Raw genomic sequence first — 18,614 nt, 5'->3', positions numbered from 1 at the left:
GAGGGCACACTGTGTGTAGCCCTGTGAACACGCTGCTGATGGAGGCAAGAGTTGTCCTGCCATCAAGCCCAGAGGGTAATGCCAAGTGAACATGGCTGTACAAAGGGCCTGTGCCCCTAAGAGAGGGCAGTGAGGAACAGAGGATAGCCAGGCCGGATACTAGCTAAAGGCCTGCTTATTTCTAGTATGATCGCGGGCAAGTTTCCTAGTGTCTGGCTGCTAGTATTCCTTCTGGAAGGAGGGAGAAAAAAAGAGATGGTATTTTGTGTTTCCTTCTCACCTCAGGTGGTACTGGAGAATAAGACTTTACAAACAGGGCTGGTGAGACGGCTCAGGGATAAAGGTACTTGCCACCAAGCTTGACAATCTCACTTCGGTTCTCTGTCTTTCATGGTGGGAAAAAAAGAACCAATTACCCCAAGTTGTCCTCTGGTGGCCACATGCATGCACACACAAATGATTTAAAAGACATAAAGGGCTCAGCCCTGCGTCAGATCACTGAGCAGAGCCTGACTCCAAGGAATTGCTGACGTTTCTGGACTTTGGCAAGTCTATCCAACCTGCAGGTCACTCAGCCTACAGCTGGGATGAATTTCAGAATACCACGGGAAGCCGTTTGAATCTGATCTGTCATATTTTCTCAAAGAGATCCACCTGCCTCTGCCTCCCTAGTGCTGGGATTAAAGGCGTGCGCTACCGTGCCCGGCTTAAGACCAACTTTTGTTGTATGTTCTTTTCCCCCCACATCCCCAATTACACAGAGAAGACAGTCTTACACTATAGCCCTGGCTGGCCTGGAACTAGCTATGCAGGGAAGCTGGTTTTGAGCTTGTGGTACTCTTCCCCTGAGTTCTGGGATTATTGGGCTGGAGAGATGGCTCAGCAGTTAAGAGCACTGGCTACTCTTCAAGAGAGCCAGGTTCAATTCCCAACACCCACAGTGGCAGCTCACAGTCATCTGTAACTGCAGTTCTGGGGATCTGATGCCCTCTTTCTGGCCTCTGCAGGCACTAGTCCAAGCACACAGTGTTGCACAGACATGCATGTAAACAAAACACTCATACACATAAAATAGAAATTAAGAAACAACTTCTAATGAGTTTTTTCCCTTGCACCTATTCTGTTTATACCATCAGGCCATAGAGTTGTCACATCTATCATCGTAGTAATTAAATTTTAATCATCTGGGTTTTCTCATACCTCTACTTATTAGGCCTTTCCCTGAATAAATACAAATTTTGTTTCAGGAATTGCAAAGCCATGAAATTATATAATTTGTTTGAATGGTTAATTCTGGCCTCAGCTCTGACCTAGGACTTCAGTGCATTATAAAGCCATGGTAACGCCGTGTTGCTCTCTCCTTTCCAGCTGAACTATCGCAGGCAGTAAACAGCGGCACAGTGCTGTGGAAACCATCCCCGCCCTTGCCCCCCAAGAGAGGCATTCCGTCAACCTCGGCACCCACCTCCGAGCCCGCTGCTTCACTCACAACAAAAACAGCAAGTGATCAAAGAGAAACAACTGTCTCCATGTGTTCGGAAGCTCCGCTGATCATCCCGCCTTCCTCCCCATCACCCCCACTGCCTACCCACATACCTCCAGAGCCCCCGCGGTCCCCACCGTTCCCGGCTAAGACTTTTCAAATGGTGCCAGAAGTTGAGTTTTCCCCTTGTCTAGATCTGTCCCAGGATGTTTCCCAGCAGGAAGATCAGAAAAAGGAAATCCTCAAGAAGATACAGGACCAGAGCTTTGGGGAACCCCACATACCCTCCCGGCTGCCCCCACTCCCACTGCATATCCGAATTCAGCAGGCCCTTACCAGCCCCCTTCCCATGACCCCTCCCTTGGAAGGCACTCACAGAGCTCACTCACTGCTCTTTGAGAACAGCGCCAGCTTCTCTGAGGACAGTGGTACCCTGGGTCGGACCAGGTCACTTCCCATCACCATTGAAATGCTGAAAGTGTGAGTGTTTACTGCCTGCCTCTTGTTTCTGTGCTTAGTGTAGGTGGCTCTGCACAGGAAAGGTTCTCAGACACTGTGGGTAAATTAAAGTTCCAGGAATGCTCCTGCCAAGAGTCAATTCTAAAAGCAGGGCTTTTTTATCTTGCTGATTTCTGTAACCTTGTGGGGTTTTTTTAATTGGATTTTTATGGTGATTTCTCTGTCAACACCACATTTATCTGTTTGTAGATATGAACATTAACACTACTGGTTTTAGATGATACAAATATGTTACATGGTGCTTAAGAGCCTTTGATGGTTGGGTGCAGTGGTGCATGCCTGTTATCCCAGCATGTGAGTTCCAGGCCACCCTAGTCTACAAAGCGAGTCCAGGACAGCCAACGTGACACAGAGAAACCCTGTCTCAGAAAACACCCCCCAAAAAAGGAAAAAGGAAAAGAAAAAAATACCTTTGCTCATGGTGAGGATTCCGAGTTCTCACATCTCTCCAGCTCCAGGCGCACAGCTCAGCCTTTCTTTGTTTTTAGTATCTTGTCTCTAAATGGGAGTACTAACTACCCTAAAGGCTTTTGTGAATGAAATTGGGAAAACTCTGAAATGTGTTAATGACTACCAAAAATCAGGCTGTGATTTGAACCCACTGCTTTTTTACATGAATCCTAAAAAGCTTCATAGGAAGAGTGTTAAAGTTAAGACTGGGATTTATGAGTTATTCCACCAATGGATTTTTATGTGTGGTCCAGTCTTTTCTTTTGAGAAATCTCATTGTTTCTGAAAAAACAAAAACAAAAACAAAACCATATCCTTACATTTATTTGTTAGTCCAGATGATGAAGAAGAAGAGCAGATCTGCCCGGTGGCGTTTGTTGAAGACATGACGTCTACCTCAGCCACTCCGAAACTACCATTGTGTCTGCAAGAGGAAGAAAAGGAGAGTGACTCAGATTCAGAGGGTCCCATTCAGTATCGAGATGAAGAGGATGAAGATGATGAAGAGGAAAGCCATCAAAGTAAGGAAAGGAGGGGAAGTGCAGAAGAAAGTTGTGTTGTGTGTGGTGCTGGTACCAGGCAGAGCCTCTACCCACGAGCTAGGTCCCCAGCAAGAGTGGAGATAGTCCCTGTTCCATGGAGTTGCGGCTGTTGGAAGCCAGTGTGAAGGATCCTCCTCCCTGTTGTCACGCTTCTGTTGAATAAGGAGCTACATTGACAGAATTGTCCAGATTTAATTTTTGTTGTTATTTATTGGTTTGTGTGGTTTCTTTGTTTGTTTGTTTGTTTTTATAGAAGGGTTTTTCTGTAGCCGTGGTTGTCCTGGAACTTGGTCTGTAGACCAGGCTGGCCTCGAACTCAACAAAGATCTGCCTGCCTCTGCCTCCCGAGTGCTGGAATTGAAGGTGTATGGCACCACTGCCTGGCTAATACTTACATATTTTTGAGACAGACTCTCACTGTTTAGCCCAGCTTATCCTGGAGCTGACTGTGTAGACCAGAGTGACATTGAACTCAGAGACAGTCACCTGCCTCTGCCTCCTTAGTGCTAGGGTTAAAGGTGTGCGCCACCATCATTCAGATTCTTGGTTTGTATTTTAGGTCTCTTCATCCAGAGACCAGAGCTATGGTTCAGTCATAGAGCCTGTGCTAAGCTAAGCACAGGGCCTGGGTGCAGTCTCCAACACCAGAAAAAACCAAACCCATTCACACCATGAAGGAAATACAGAGACCGAAGAGATACGAGTATCTAAGGAATACAGAGAAAAACTGGTACCGAGGTTATATTGAAAAGCTAGGTGAAATGCTAGAGGGCTGGCTCAGCAGTTAAGAATGGATACTGTTCTTGGAGAGGACCTGGTTCGAATCCCAGCACCCATTTGGGTAGCTCACAACCACCTGTAACTTCAGCTCCAGGGAATGCAACAGCTCTGGCCTCCTGTGCAGCATAGACCTCCACACAGACATAAACACATATCCCATTACAAATAAAGACTTAAATAAAAGACTTCAATATAGCTTCAATATAGCGAGCTTCTTGTTAAACCAAAGAAAAAAGTGTCTTCTGGTTTGGTGGCTCACACCTGTAAGCGCAGCACCTGAGAGGGTGAGGCAGAAGATCACATTAGTTGGAACAGAGCTTGAGCTTCCAAATGAACTCAAAACCAAAAATGGTCTGGAGGGACGAAGGGCGGCAGGCAGGGAGGGGCAGGAGTGTGGGCCGATAGCTACTAGAAAGCTTGTCTCAGAACAGCAAAGAAAGCCGGGTTGGGAGATTTCCCAGGTGATGACGTAGTCCAGCTACTGAGAGGAAGAAGAGAGGTGAACAGAGTAAGTGAGCTCGGGAGTCTGAGAGCAGCCCGGCAATATAGAAGGTTCTCTCTCAGAAACATTGTATTCAACAGTTTATAAGCTATATTATAAAAAACTTCTATGTTTTAAATTGGAGGACTGTCCCAGTATAGACAAGATTCCATCTTTAGAAACTCAGTGTGGAGAGCTGGTAGTAGAGAGAAGGTATTCTTTAGCTATCTCTGGCCATTTTGCCAAAAATACCTTGAAGTGTCTTATGTCTTATGTGTCCCTTCTGTGTTTGGCTGGGTCATCTGAAGCCAGCTGGGTGATGGGAGTCGTATTCTCACTCTTGTGTGGGTCACATGAGCCTGTGCCTTTGCGCTTCAGCATTTCTTCCCTGTGTAAAGGTGCCCTGGCCAACAGAGTGAAGAGGAAAGACACACTGGCCATGAAACTGAACAGCAGGCCCAGTGAACCAGAGCTGAACCTGAATTCCTGGCCTCGTAAAAGCAAGGAGGAGTGGAATGAAATTCGGCACCAGATTGGGAGCACGCTGATCCGGTAGGTCCTGGCGTTTGGGGTTGTGTGTGTCAGACACTTAGAAGTGAAGCATTCACGTGTTTTAAGACAGCGTTTCTTAAGGAGGTCAGGGAACTACACAGATGGCACTCACTGGGAGCGGTCAACCATCAGATAAGACGGGAGGTTTTGCAAAAGTTGCTAAAGAGGTCAGGCTGGTTCCCGGCACACTCAGATTCCTGTGTGACTTTATCCGGTTGCTGAACCACGAAATGTCGACCTGACTCGTCGTACTTGTTTTGTTTTTCATTTAATAAATACCATGTAACTACTTCTCTAAAAAAAAGTTAGTATATTTTTTTCAAGTCAGCTGAAATAAAAAAAGGAAGAATGTGAAATGCAGACTGGCCTCTTGTCTGTGCATACGTGTGTTTATATGTAAACAGTGTCTGTGTGGCCCAGACACTTCAGCGTACAATGAAGCTGGCTATTGATGTCTCCCACGTGTAACTCCAGCACGCTGGACAGGGAAGCTAGGCAATGGCTTGTTCCCAGCTAACCTGGGCCATAGAGTGAGACCATCTCAAGCATTCATAATCTCTGGTTGGTTGTTGGTTGTTTGGTTGGTTGGTTTGTTTTTCTGTTTTTTCGAGACAAGGTTTCTCTGCGTAGCCTTGGCTATCCTGGACTAACTTTGTAGACCAGGCTGGCCTGGAACTCACAGAGATCTGCCTGCCTCTGCCTCCCAAGTGCTGCAATTAAAGGTGTGCACCACCACCACCTGGCTTTTTTATTGTTTTTTTTTTTAAGTCAGGTTTTCTCATTGTAGCTCAGGCTGCCGTCAAAATCTCTATGTAACCCAGGCTGGCCTTGAACTCTGAATCCTCTTACCTCAGTCTGTCAGGTGCTAGGATTACAGGTGTTTGTACACTTAACACGTCCAGCTGATTTTGTTTATTAAGACAGTCTCATGATACAGCTCTGGCTAGTCTTGAACTCACAAAGATCCACCTCCCACTGCTGCATATTGGAATTAAAGGCATGGGCCACCACACCAGGCTCAGCTGATTTTTTCTTTACTGCTAAGTGCTCCAACAAACATTCTCCTATCCCCACAGTGTATCCTTGACTGTTGTAGAATTCACTCTGTACCAGGCTGGCCTCGAACTCACAGAGATCACCACTGCCCAGTTTACCCCATAATATTAAAAAAAAAATTTTTTTTTTAATGTGCATTGATATTTGGTCTGTATGTCTGTGTGAGGGAGTTGGATTCACTGGAACTTGAGATACAGACAGTTGTGAGCTGCCATGTGGGTGCTGGAACTGAACCCAGTGCTCTTAACTGCTAAGAAATCTCTTTAGCTTTGCTCTGTAATATTTTTAATAGGGGTTTATGCTTTCAAGTCTAATTTTTCTAGCCTGAGGTAATATGTAATATTTAATTACCCTGTCTCTGTGATCTGCTTTAAAATGAAGATTTTTCTTAGCTATTTTATTCTAAAGGTTTAATAAGTGTGTGTGTGTGTATGTGTTTTTACAGTCATGTGCACACATGAGTGTGTTACCCTCGGAGGCTAGAAGGGTATAGGGTCCCCTGGAACTGGAGTCACAGACAGTTGTGAGCCACTTTATATGGATTACAGGAATCAAACTCGGGCTCCCTAGAAGATCCTCACTATCTTTCATTGCTGTTGTTCTCTTTCTTTCCTTCTTTCGTTTTTTTTTTTAAGATTTATTTATTATTATGTATACAGTGCTCTACCTACATATACACCTGCAGACCTGGAGAGGTCATCAGATCACATAGATGGGTGTGAGCCGCCTAGTGGATGCTGGGAATTGAACTCAGGACCTCTGGAAGAGCAGTCAGTGCTCTTAGCCTCTGAGCCATCCCTCCAGCCCTAGTCAGCTGCTCTGAACTAGGTGAGATGTTAGACATTTATTTATTTTATTATTATGTATACAGTGCTCTGCCTGCATATATACTTGCAGGCCAAAAGAGGGCATCAGATCACATTATAGATGGTTGTAAGCCACCATGTGGTTGCTGGGAATTGAACTCAGGACCTCTGGAAGAGCAGGCAGTGCTCTTAACCACTAGAGCCATCTCACCAGCCCCTGTTGTTGTTTTTAAGACAGGGTTTCTCTGTGTAGCCCTGGCTGTCCTGGAACTTGCTCTGTAGATTAGGCTGGCCTCGAACTCAGATTTCTACCTGCCTCTGCCTCCCGAATGCTGGGACTAAAGGCATGTACCACCAATACCATGCTTTTTTTTTTTTAAGAACATATTCACCACCTAGGAGGCAGAAGCAGTCAGATCTCAGTGAGTTCCAGGCCATCTTAGTTTATACAGCAAGCTCAGGACAGCCAGGACTATGTAGAGAGCCATAGTCTTAACAACAACAAACAAAAAAAAAATAATATGCTTATATATTTTATAGAATGCACCTACATTTGAGTCAGTCTGGTTGTCTTCTTGTGAAATTTCAGTTATTCCTTATAATATATTTAACTTTTCTACTTGTGTGTTTGTGTGCACTGTGTGTGTGTGTGTGTGTGCATACATGCAGAGTGTGTGTATGTATGTGTGCACATAGTTTGTGTTCAGAGTATGTGTGTGTGTGAGAGAGAGAATAGGAAGGTAGGGGTGTGCCTCACCCATGTTTGTTCTGGATTTAAAAATGTTTAGTGGGGGCTGGAGAGATGGCTCAGCGGTTAATAGCACTGGCTGTTCTTCCAGAGGTCCTGAGTTCAATTCCCAGCAACCACATGGTGGCTCACAACCATCTGTAATGTAATTAGATGCCTTCTTCCGGCATGCAGGTGTAAATGCAGGCAGAGCACTGTATACATAATAATAAACAAATAAATCTTTTAAAAAATGTTTAGTATTGATTCATATATGTAAAAGGAATTAATTATTCTGTTAATATTAATTAAATCTGGTTATTACTATAGCAACAGTTATTCCCTAACCTGTTATTTTATAAATAAAAGACAGAAACTTCTTAGATTTATAATAAGCCTTGAAACACTAGGCCGGGCAGATATCAACTCTCTAAGATAACTTGTCCGCTTCTCATCTAAAATCCCCATAAATATTTGCACTTGTTCCACTTGGGCAGCTTCTGCTCCACCAGGCCGGTCCTCAGTACAGGCAGCTGTTTGTTTGTTTGTTTGTTTGTTTGAGACAGGGTTTCTGTGTTACACAGAGCCCTGGCTGTCCTGGACTCAGTCTATAGATCAGGCTGGCCTGGAACTCAGAGCCACCTGCCTGCCTAGCTCTTGGCCACGTGCTCCTAGTTAACCCATGCTGACCTGCTTTTCCTTCCTTCTTCCTCTCTTTCCCAGCAGTTCTTCTGGGACTCCACAAGCTGTTGAACCTTCACTCTGCCTACTTCTCCTCTGATTGGCCCAGGCTGTAGGCAACTTTTAGTTAATCGGGTAATTTGGGAGGCAAGGTTCACAGGTGTCATTGCGGATACGTGAGAATTCGCTGGTAGGACAGTAAGGATCTCGGGGGTCAAGCAGTTAATATTTGAATACATAGTAGCTCCAGATCAACCCCACACAGGCCAAAGGTGAGGTCATCCGAGTCGCTCTCTGTCCCTCCCTGCCGTATCAGTTAAGGCAGGGTCTCTCCTGGAGCTTGCTGAGTTGGCTTGCCAGGCAGAGAGCTCCCAGACCACCTGTCTCATTCCCCCAATGCGGAGATTGCAGATACTTGCCGCTAAACCTCGTTTTTACATGGGTGCTAAGCGGAGGTCCTCCTGCTTGCACATCAAGCACTTTACCCACTGAGCCATCTCCTGTCTCTTGCCCCCCAAGTGCTAGGATTAAAGGCGTGTGCTACTAGTATATTTTTAAACTTTTATTTATTTTTAGCTTATGTGCACTGGGTGTTTACCTGGGTGTCTGTGTGACATGGTATGTCTGTGTGCAGGTGTCAGATCCCATGGAACTGGAGTTACAGACAATTGTAAGCTGCCATGTGGGTGCTAGGAATTGAACCCAGGTCCTCTGCAAGAACAGCCAGTGTTCTTAACTAGTGAGCCATCTCTCAGCTCCATACATTATTTTTTGAGTCAGGCTCTCATTATGTAGCCCTGGTGGACCTGGAACTTGCTATGTAGATCAGGCTAGCCTTGAACTCACAGAGATCCACTTAATTCAGCATCCTTATTGCTAGGTTTAAAGGTATGCACTACCATGTCTGGCTCTACCATCTATCAATTATGATTGCAAAGGTGTTTTCTTTTTTTCTCATTTGACACTATGAAAAGAAACATGTTTTCATCATATTAATAGTTAGAAGACTATGGGAAATAGAAAACCTAGAGGCTGGAGAGATGGCTCAGCAGTTGAGAGCACTGACTGCTCTTCCAAAGGACCAGAGTTCAATTCCCAGTACCCACATGGCAGCTCACAACTATCTATAGCTGCAAGATCTGAAGGCCGTGTGCGGTGGTACACGCCTTTAATCCCAGAACTCAGGAGGCAGAGGCAGGCGGATTGCTGTGGGTTCGAGGCCAGCCTGGTCTACAAAGGGAGTTCAGGACAGCCAAAGTTGCACAGAGGAACCCTGTCTTGAAAAACAAAAAAAAACAAAAAAAAAAAAAAGAAAAGAAAAGTATGACTCAGCTAGATCTGACCCACAAAAGGATACAGAGTCGTTATTTTGTTTGTTTGTTTGTTTTGCTTTGCTTTGCTTTATTTGATTTTTGTTGGTGTGTGTGTGTGTGTGTGTGTGTGTGTTTGAAACAGAGTTTCTCTGTAACCTTGGCTGTCCTGGAATTCTCTCTTTAGACCAGGCTGACCTCAAACTCAGAGATCCACCTGCCTCTGCCTCCTGAGTGCTGGGATTAAAGTCCTGCCCATCACTGCCCAGCTAACATTTTTGTAAAAATCATAACAATTTTCCTTGTTGTCATTTGTTTGTTTGTTTGTTTTGAGACAAGGTCTTACTGTGTAGCCCTGGCTGTCCTTGAACTTGCTATGTAGACCAGGCTGGCCTCCAACTTCAAGGGATCCGCCTGCCTCTGCTCCTGAGTGCTGGCACTAAAGGAGTGCGCCACCACCAGCAGTCAAATCTTTAGCTTTTGCCCTTACTACTAATGTCCACTAAATTGATACAATTAATTGAGTCATGCCCTGTTAGATGGTGTTTACCTCTGGGTTTTGCTATTCTAATTAATTTCAGTCAGTGGTTCTCACACTTAAGTATTCATTTGGCAGGCTGAACCTACCTAGCAGGCTTGCTTAAGAAGCAAATTGTTGTGTCCCAACCAGGTTTTGTTTCAGGGTGGGGCCTGGTTTGTATTTCTTGTTCATACTACTGATCCTGGGGCCAACTGAAGGCCAGGATTCCATTAGTTTCTACCCGTGTCCTCGGTGCAAAATTTTTTGAGATTCTAGTGTCAACTCTCTTGTTGTTTTGTGTAAGTCTCATGCTTTGGCCTACGCTGGCCTGGAACTCACTCTGTAGCTGAAGCTGGCCTTGTCCCTATGGCAGGCTTCCTGCCTCTGCCTCCCATGTGCTGGAACTTAGCGGCGTCGGGGACTGTGCCCAGCAGTGCGGGTCCTTCCCCACCCTCTACCTCTACTCTTGTCAGGAAATGCGGAATAATTGGTCACAGGTGTAACCTTTCCTGAGACGTCGCCTTCACTCCCTGACTGGCCATGCAAAGGACAGCATTACTGTTGCCTTACTCCCAGGATTGCAGCAGACTGCATGCCACATACCTGGAATCCCAGCACTCAGGAGGCTGAGACAAGAAGATTACCGCAAGTTTCAGACCAGTCTAATCTACAGTGGGAAACCCTGTTTCCAAAAAATAAAACACTATCTATCTATCATCTATCTATCTATCTATCTATCTATCTATCTATCTATCTATCTATCTATCCACACACACATACATTCATGTGTATATATATGTGTGTGTGTGTGTGTGTGTGTATGCATGCCGTCAGATATATTTTAAAAACATTCAGCATGGCCAGGTATGGTGGTGCATACCTTTAATTCCATTACTTGGAAGGCAGGGGCAAGTCAATCTCTGAGTTTGATGCCAGCCTGGTCTACATAGTGAGTTCTAGAACAGTCAGAGGTACACAGTGAGATTCTGTCTTAGAACAAAAATATATTCAGCATCACTAATAATCAGAGAAACAGAACCACCGGAGACATCTGTCCACACTTAGGGGAATGACGGACTAAGAAACAAAGCATAAGTGGAAGCAAGGGTGTGAACCAGCTCAAGGGTGTGAACTAGCTGGAGCCTTACTCTGTGGTAGAAATGCAGCATTGATAGCCTACGTGGGGAACGCTAAAAAGTTAAAACACTGGAATGGTGCTACGTCCCCAGAATCCCAGCAGCTGGACTAAAGTAGGAGAACTGTAGTGAACTTGAGAGTAGCCTAGGCTAGGTAGTAAAACACTTATTAATAAAAAAGCTAAAAGCAGCTAGGTAGGGTTTAGTTAATCATTACAATGTTTGCTCTGGGCCAGGTGTGGTAGAGCACGCCTTTAATCCCAGCACTCAGAATGCAGAGACAGGTGGATTGCTGTGAGTTTTTGGATAGCCTGGACTACACAGAAAATACCTTTCTTGAAAAACAAAAAACAAAAACAAAAAGCCAGGCAGCAGAGACAGGCAGATTGCTGGGGTGAGCTGCCATGTGGGTGCTTGGAACAGAACCTAGGTTCTGTGTAAGAACAGCCAGTGTTTTTAGCTGCTAAGTTACCAGCACACTCGTCCACCTTTCTGTTCTGAGGCAGGATCTAGTAAGCCTGTGTATCTACCCTCAGGTGCTGGCCTCACCGTGTGACCACCACATTCCATATAGTGCTGTGTGTTAGCACTTTCTGTGTCAAGTTGGTTTCATGATAAACAAACTACTGATATATATGTTAAAATTTTTACAGATTTGTTATCCATCAACATAAATCTTGGCCAAAAAAACCAAAACCCAAGTTCTTAGAAACGGTGTTTGGTGGGTTACCACAGACAGTAAGTCCCCATGTCTCTCTGTTGTAGGCGACTGAGTCAGAGACCAACCGCGGAAGAGCTGGAGCAGCGGAATATACTACAGCGTGAGTCCAGCGTGCCAAGGCCCAGGTCTTCTCTGTGCACCATGATGTAGTATGCACTAGGACAGAAGTGTGTGCTAAAAGGGCCAACAGGACTTAGTCCCTCTCAGGAAGTCCAAGCTTCCCAGGAAGATGTCACCATGGTATTGTTTAGTGTACTGTGACATGCCAGACAGCTTTGTCAGGATGTTCTCATAGCATCCTCGGTCCCGTTTGGTTAGCTCATGAGCAGCAAACCTGATACCCTGCTATAGGTTCCTGTCTGGCTTTTAGATATTTGACTCTACATTAGACAGGAAAAAGTTTCCTCTTTTTGTTTTGCTTTTCCTTTCTTTTCTCTACCTGTCTGTTTCTCTGTCTTTCTCTTTCTCTTTCTCTCTCTCTCTCTCTCTCTCTCTCTCTCGTTTCAGTTTTGGTTTTTTGAGACAGAGTTTCTCTGTAGCCTTGGCTGTCCTGGAACTTACTCTGTAGACTAGGATGGCCTTGAACTCAGAGATCCACCTGCCTTTGTCTCCTGAGTGCTAGGATTAAAGGTGCGCACCACCACACCAGGCTTCTCTCTCCCTCCCTCCCCCCCCCCCAAACACACACACACACACACATTTTAAAAAATTTTTATTTTATATATATATACACACACAGTGCTCTGCCTACATGTACTCCTGCACACCAGAAGAGGGCACCAGATCTCATTATATTTGTGAGCCACCATGAGAATGCTGGGAATTGAACTCAGGACCTTTGGGAAAATAGCCAGTGCTCTTAACTTCTGAGCCATCTCTCTAGTCACTGACTTTCTTTTTTCTTTTTTCCCGATACATGGTTTCTCTGTGTAGCCCTGGCTGCCCTTGAACTCACTCTAGACCAGGCTGTTCTCAAACTCACAGAGATCCTCCTGCCTCTGTTTCTTAGTGGTGGGGTTAAAGGTGTGCCTGGCCACTGCCGTGCTAGGAAAATGTTCTTGTTAGCTGCTTTGGCCTCTAAGAAATATGTGTATTATGATTACTAAAATATTTGCTATGCAAATTAGCATTTTGAAGTAATACTCTTTGTTTTTGTCAACTGAAGCTAAAAATGAAGCTGATCGCCAAGCAGAGAAACGGGAGATTAAGCGTCGGCTCACTAGAAAGGTATGGTGGGTGTCCTTGTATATGGACAACCTGTGTGATTACTATGACCAAATTTGGCTTATGCCTTAGATCAGTATGAAAATAAGCATATCGGTGCCGCGCACCTTTAATCCCAGCACTTGGGAGGCAGAGGCAGGCGGATCACTGTGAGTTCAAGGCCAGCCTGGTCTACAGAGTGAGTCCAGGACAACCAAAGCTACACAGAGAAATCCTGTCTCGGGGAAAAAAGAAAGAAAGAAAGAAAGAAAGAAAATAAACATATCATAGAAACCCAGCACATTAACAGGAGTGGCATCTGCTGGCTTGTTCATAATGTTTGAAAAAGGCTGGCACATGATGCATTTAAACCAAAGCTCTGACCTGGGTGGGAGGTTCTTGTCTACAGGGTCTTGTTTGCTTTTTTTTTTTTTTTTTTTTTTTTTGGTTCTGGGGATCAAAAGAACAGCCTTTTGTATTCTAGACAAGTGCTCTGCCAGTGAGCCATTTTATACTAAAGATTTTGTTGATATGTAGAAGCAATGATAGGATTGTATAATATTCCATTTTTTGCAAAGCAAACTGGTTGTTATGTTTTGTGTTTCTGTTTGTTTTTAAGATTTATTTATTTATTACTATGTATACTATGTATACGTGAACACCTACATGTCAGAAGAGGGCATCAGATCACGTTGTAGATGGTTGTGAGCCACCATGTGGTTGCAGGGAACTGAACTCAGGACCTCTGGAAGAGCAGCCAGTGCACCCAACCTCCAAGCCATCTCTCCAGCCCTTGTTTGGGTTTTTTGTTTGTTTTTAGTTTTTTGGGGTTTTTCCCCCCCAAGATAGGGTTTCTTTGTATAGCCTTGGCTGTCCTGGATTTGTTTTGTAGACCAGGCTGGCCTGGAACTTAACAGCAGTCAGCCTGCCTCTACCTTCCCGGAGTGCTGGGATTAAAGGCATTCACCACCACACCTGGTGGGTTTTTTGTTGTTGTTTATTTGTTTGTTTGTTTGTTTGTTTTGAAACTGGTTGTTTTCTAATCAAGAAAATAATTAAAATGATCCTGAGACCTGAACTATTGGAAGGGACATGGTTTTCTCCATGGTCGAGATCCGTAGGGTAGGACTTGCCATGCATTAGGCCGTGTTGGTGCTGAGTCGTCTCCTTTCTTTGCCATTCCCCCCTATGTTTGTGGTTCCCTCCTGCAGATTCTCCTGTGCTCTCACCTCTTCATGGGACATCCTAAAAATCATCACAACGGTCAGGCCTAGGCCACAGCACCTTTACTCCCAGCACTTGGGAGGCAGGGGCAGGTGCATCTCTGAGTTTGAGGCCAGCCTGGTATACAGAGCGAGTTCCAGGACAGCCAGGGATACTCAGAGAAACCCTATTTCAAAACTAAACAAACAAACAAATAAATAAAGGATAAGAAGAAATATTTAAAAAAAAAGTTCCAAGATTAGTGAAATTGTGGATATTTTATCTGTCCCTCTCCAGGAGCAGAGGGACTATCCTTGCTGATTAGTGATCGCCCCTAGGCCTGTTGCCTTTTATCATTTAAGGCTACCTAACTGTACAGCCTTAAATGACGTCTCAAGGCTGGAGAGATGCTCAGTGCTTAAGAGCACTGGCTGCTCTTAGAGACATCTTGAGTTCCATTCCCAACACCCACATGGTGCTTCACAACAATCTATAATGTGATTTGATGCCCTTTTCTGGCATGCAGGTGCACATGCAGATAGAGCCCTTTACACATAAAATACACGAATTAATCTTTACTTAAAAAGAAATTATAATTTCCACAGAATCTGCTTTTTAGGTTGTATTGACCTGGGAACTTCTCAGAGCTATGTAATCTCAGGTTCTATTCTAGACCCATTTAATCAGTATATACTTTTTCTTGGGGCAGGGAGGAGGGAGAGGGCCAGTCTTGGGAAACAGGCTAAGGGTGTCAGGGATGCTATACATGTGCTTTGCAGTCAGACTCTACATTGTAACCAGGTCCTCAGGCTCTTGGGGCACATAGTAAAGTTTGTAGAACATGAGGCTTGGCAGTAATTCTCTGTACAATGAAATGAATTAAAATAAAAACTTAAGCTGGGAGTGGTGGTGCACGCCTTTAATCCCAGCACTCAAGAGGCAGAGGCAGGCGGATCGCTGTGAATTCAAGGCCAGCCTGGTCTACAAAGCGAGTCTAGGATAGCCAAGGCTACACAGAGAAACCCTGTCTCAAAAAAAACAATAAATAAATAAATATATACTCTTATCCTTTTTAATACATTTTTATGTATTTTGTGTATATGGAGTGTTGCATATTTTGGCAGGCATGTTGAAGTCAGAGGACAATTTGTGGGTGTCAGATCTCTCTTTCCACTCCTTGAGTCTCAGGTATTAAACACAGTTCAGATTGGTGGGAAATGCTCTCACTAACTTAAACCCCTGGTACCCAGAATCCCTTGGGAGCTTTGGGGATCCAGGGTGGCATAGTTAGAGCTTCCCAGGTAATCTGGATGTAGTGACTCAGGCCTGTCATTCTGGCACTGAGGAAGTTGAGTCAGCAGGAAGTTTCAGGCTAGCCTGAGCTACAGTATAGGACCCTGTCTCAAAAGGAAAAAAAAAAAAAAGGCTCGCAAATAACTCCAGTGTTCATTGAATGGTCAAGGCAACTTTAATGAATGATTGGCTGTTTCTTTCAGCTCAGTCAAAGGCCAACTGTAGCTGAACTTCTTGCCAGGAAGATTCTGAGGTTTAATGAGTATGTGGAGGTAACAGATGCTCAAGACTATGACCGTCGAGCCGATAAACCGTGGACCAAGCTGACTCCTGCCGACAAGGTAACTCAAAAATGCTCACGTAGTCTCTTATATTCTCCCTCTTACTTGTCTCTTTTCTGTTACTATTTTATTTTGAAGCACAGTTAGGGTTTAAGAGACACAGATTTAAACTTGGGAGTAACAGAGAGAGAAGCACTTAGCCAAGCACAGCATAGACCCTAGTGTGGGCGTCTCTGGAATCCATAGTCTGGCGAGTTACTAATAGGAGGGGGAAGCTTGCGACAGTGCTTCTAGTTTTGATAGAATGCTCACTTTTAAAGCAAGATACAAAATGCCAAGATGTAAACCCAGATACTATATTCAACATTAAAAGAAACCAGCTGTATCATAGCACAAAAATTTGAGATGAAATAAAATTCATTTTTAAAAATGTTTTTAATATGTACAAATGTTTTGCAGACCTGTATGCCTGTGTAGAGAGGCCGGAAGAGAGCATCAGATCCCTTGGCACTGAGTTACAGGCATTTGTTAGCCACCTTGTGGGTGAAGCCAGGTCCTCTAGAAGAGCAACCTGTGCTCTCTGCTGCTAAGCCATCTCTCCGGACCCATTAAAACATTTTTAAGTTGGGCAGTGGTGGTGCATGCCTTTAATCCCAGCAGAGGCAGGCCGATCTCTGTGAGTTCAAGGCCAGCCTGATCTACAAAGGGAGACTGGGACACACAGTCAAGGCTATACAGAGAAACCCTGTCTCAAAACAAAAAAACATTTCTAGCAGCAGCAATTGGAGGAAATTTGGTACTATATTTGAGTTATGCTTATTTCACTTCTATGCCCATGTTTAATGTGCTGTGAAAACTACAGACTGTACAGTGTATTTTTTTTTAATAATTATTTTATTTTATGTGCATTGTTGTAAGAGTATCAGGTCTTTTGGAACTAGAGTTACACACAGTTTGTGAGCTGCCATGTGGGCGCTGGGAACTGAACCCAGGTCCTTTGGAAGAGCAGACAGTGCTCTTAACCACCGAGTCATCTTTCCAGCCCCATACAGAGTATATTTTTAACATTTATTTATTTATGTATATGAGTGCTCTATTTGCACATATGTTTGCATGACAGAAGAGGACATCAGATTCTATTATAGATAGTTGTAAGCTACCATGTGGTTGCTGGGAATTGAACTCAGGACCTCTGGAAGAGCAAGCAGCCAATGCTTTTAACCTCTGAGCCATCTCTCCAGCCTCAGTGAATTTTTTTTAGGTGAATTTTTTTTTAATTCTTTGCTTTAACTTCAAATTTTGGTGTTTGCATGAAGCATAGTGTGTGTGTCAGGAAGGGTGACACACGTCTGGGACCTGGCGTTTTCTTCCCTCTGAGCTGTGCCCAGGATCCTCTTGGAGCTAAGTCCAATAGAGACTTGGGTTAAGTCCCACAGCTGCTCCTCAGGAGAAAATAAGATCTTTAAATCTTCCTTCTCTCCTACAGGCTGCCATAAGAAAAGAACTGAATGAATTTAAAAGCTCAGAGATGGAGGTCCATGAAGACAGCAAACATTTCACACGGTGAGACCCAAAAGATACAGTTATTTGTAGCTAAGTAAAATTTCCCCAACAGCCAAAATCATTCCTGAGAGGTGTTCAGGAATCTGCTAATCTGGAAAGCTAGGCTTGGTGGCATACATCCATGATCCCAGCGTGTGGACTTCATAAGACTTTATATTAAGAAACAAGTTAAATGGGGCCAGGTGATGGCTCTGCTGGGAAAGTATAGAGATGAGTTTGGTCCCCAGAGCTCACATTGCACTGCAGCAGTGAGTGTCTGTCATCCCCGTGCACCACGCTGCGATGGAGGGAGAGATGGGCCAGCTAGCCTGCTATACACAGCAGTGACTCAAACAGGATGGACGACAAAGACTGAAACTCTAGGCTGTCATCTGTCTTCCACATATCCATTGTTGTCTACGTGGGCCTGCACTCACACAGCACACACACACACACACATGCACGCACAGACACGCGCACACAGCACACACGCACACACACACACACCCCACAGCACACAGACACACACACACACTTTAAAAATAGAATAGTAAATAAGTACCACGGGCTGAGGGTGTAGCTCAGTTGGTAGAGGGCTTGTCTAGCATGCCTGAAGCCCTGGGTTCCGTCCCCACACCTCCATAAACTGGGTATGGTGTTGTATGTCAGTTATCCCAGCACTCAGGAGATAGAGGCAGGAGGATCAGGAGTTCAAGGTCATCCTCAGCTACACAGTAAGTTCCAGAGCATCCTAGGCTAAGTCAGACCCTGTCCCAAAGCAGCACCACCAACAGAAGAGAATGAGAAGCAGTTGTAAATGCCCATTCTGAGTTTTGTCATAGCCGAGGCCTAGAATTTATGTATGACCAGTGCTGGCCTGAAACTCAGAGCTGTCTAACCTCCATCTTCTAAGTGCTGGGATGATTCACTGGAGTTACTAAGCCCCAGCTACTTTTTCTGTTGTTGCTTTTGAGGCAGGGTCTCCCTGTGCAGTTGTGGCTGGCCTGGCATGTACTGACTGCCTCCCAAGTGCCGGGATTGCAGCCCTGTGCCATCGTGCCCAGCTGCCTGGAGCTCCTGATACCGTCTCAGCCTCCAGAAGGCAGCAGGCCTGAGTGCTCACTTCCGCCTTGGTTACTGATCTCTGTGAGACAGTTTGCTGTGTAACAGCTAAGTACATTCTACAAGTCGTCACCGAGCTCCTAGACACAGTCCATACAGTTCTGGATCAGAACCTTGGCCTTCTACAAACTCTGATGTGCCCATAGCATACTGAGATGGAGCTGCCTGGCATCTAGAGAGCCAGCAGCACCCCTCTCAGACCCTCC

The 18,614-nt window shown here is 44.8% G+C and overlaps 1 protein-coding gene across 8 annotated transcripts in view; it reads left to right on the top strand.

Moving 5' to 3' along the window:
- Positions 1-18,614, top strand: part of MED18 (mediator complex subunit 18) — a gene marked incomplete at its 3' end in the record, with an annotated part of 110,404 nt that overhangs the window by 88,720 nt on the left and 3,070 nt on the right. For 7 of the 8 annotated variants that reach the window (XM_084787476.1, XM_084787478.1, XM_084787475.1 and 4 more), the window contains 7 exons: positions 1,369-1,963; positions 2,786-2,973; positions 4,654-4,807; positions 11,809-11,864; positions 12,930-12,991; positions 15,667-15,804; positions 17,231-17,307. In XM_084787476.1, the coding sequence (XP_084643602.1) occupies positions 1,369-1,963; positions 2,786-2,973; positions 4,654-4,807; positions 11,809-11,864; positions 12,930-12,991; positions 15,667-15,804; positions 17,231-17,307 (1,270 nt within the window). Of the gene's footprint in view, positions 1-1,368; positions 1,964-2,785; positions 2,974-4,653; positions 4,808-11,808; positions 11,865-12,929; positions 12,992-15,666; positions 15,805-17,230; positions 17,312-18,614 lie in introns of those variants that run through there. The other variant, XM_084787483.1, reaches the window with a different exon arrangement.

This window comes from Acomys minous, assembly GCF_964271855.1.
Source record: "Acomys minous genome assembly, chromosome: 6".
Lineage (NCBI taxonomy): Eukaryota > Metazoa > Chordata > Mammalia > Rodentia > Muridae > Acomys > Acomys minous.
The sequence above is the reverse complement of the archived record's forward strand: the minus strand, read 5'-3'. Positions and strand labels throughout refer to the sequence as shown.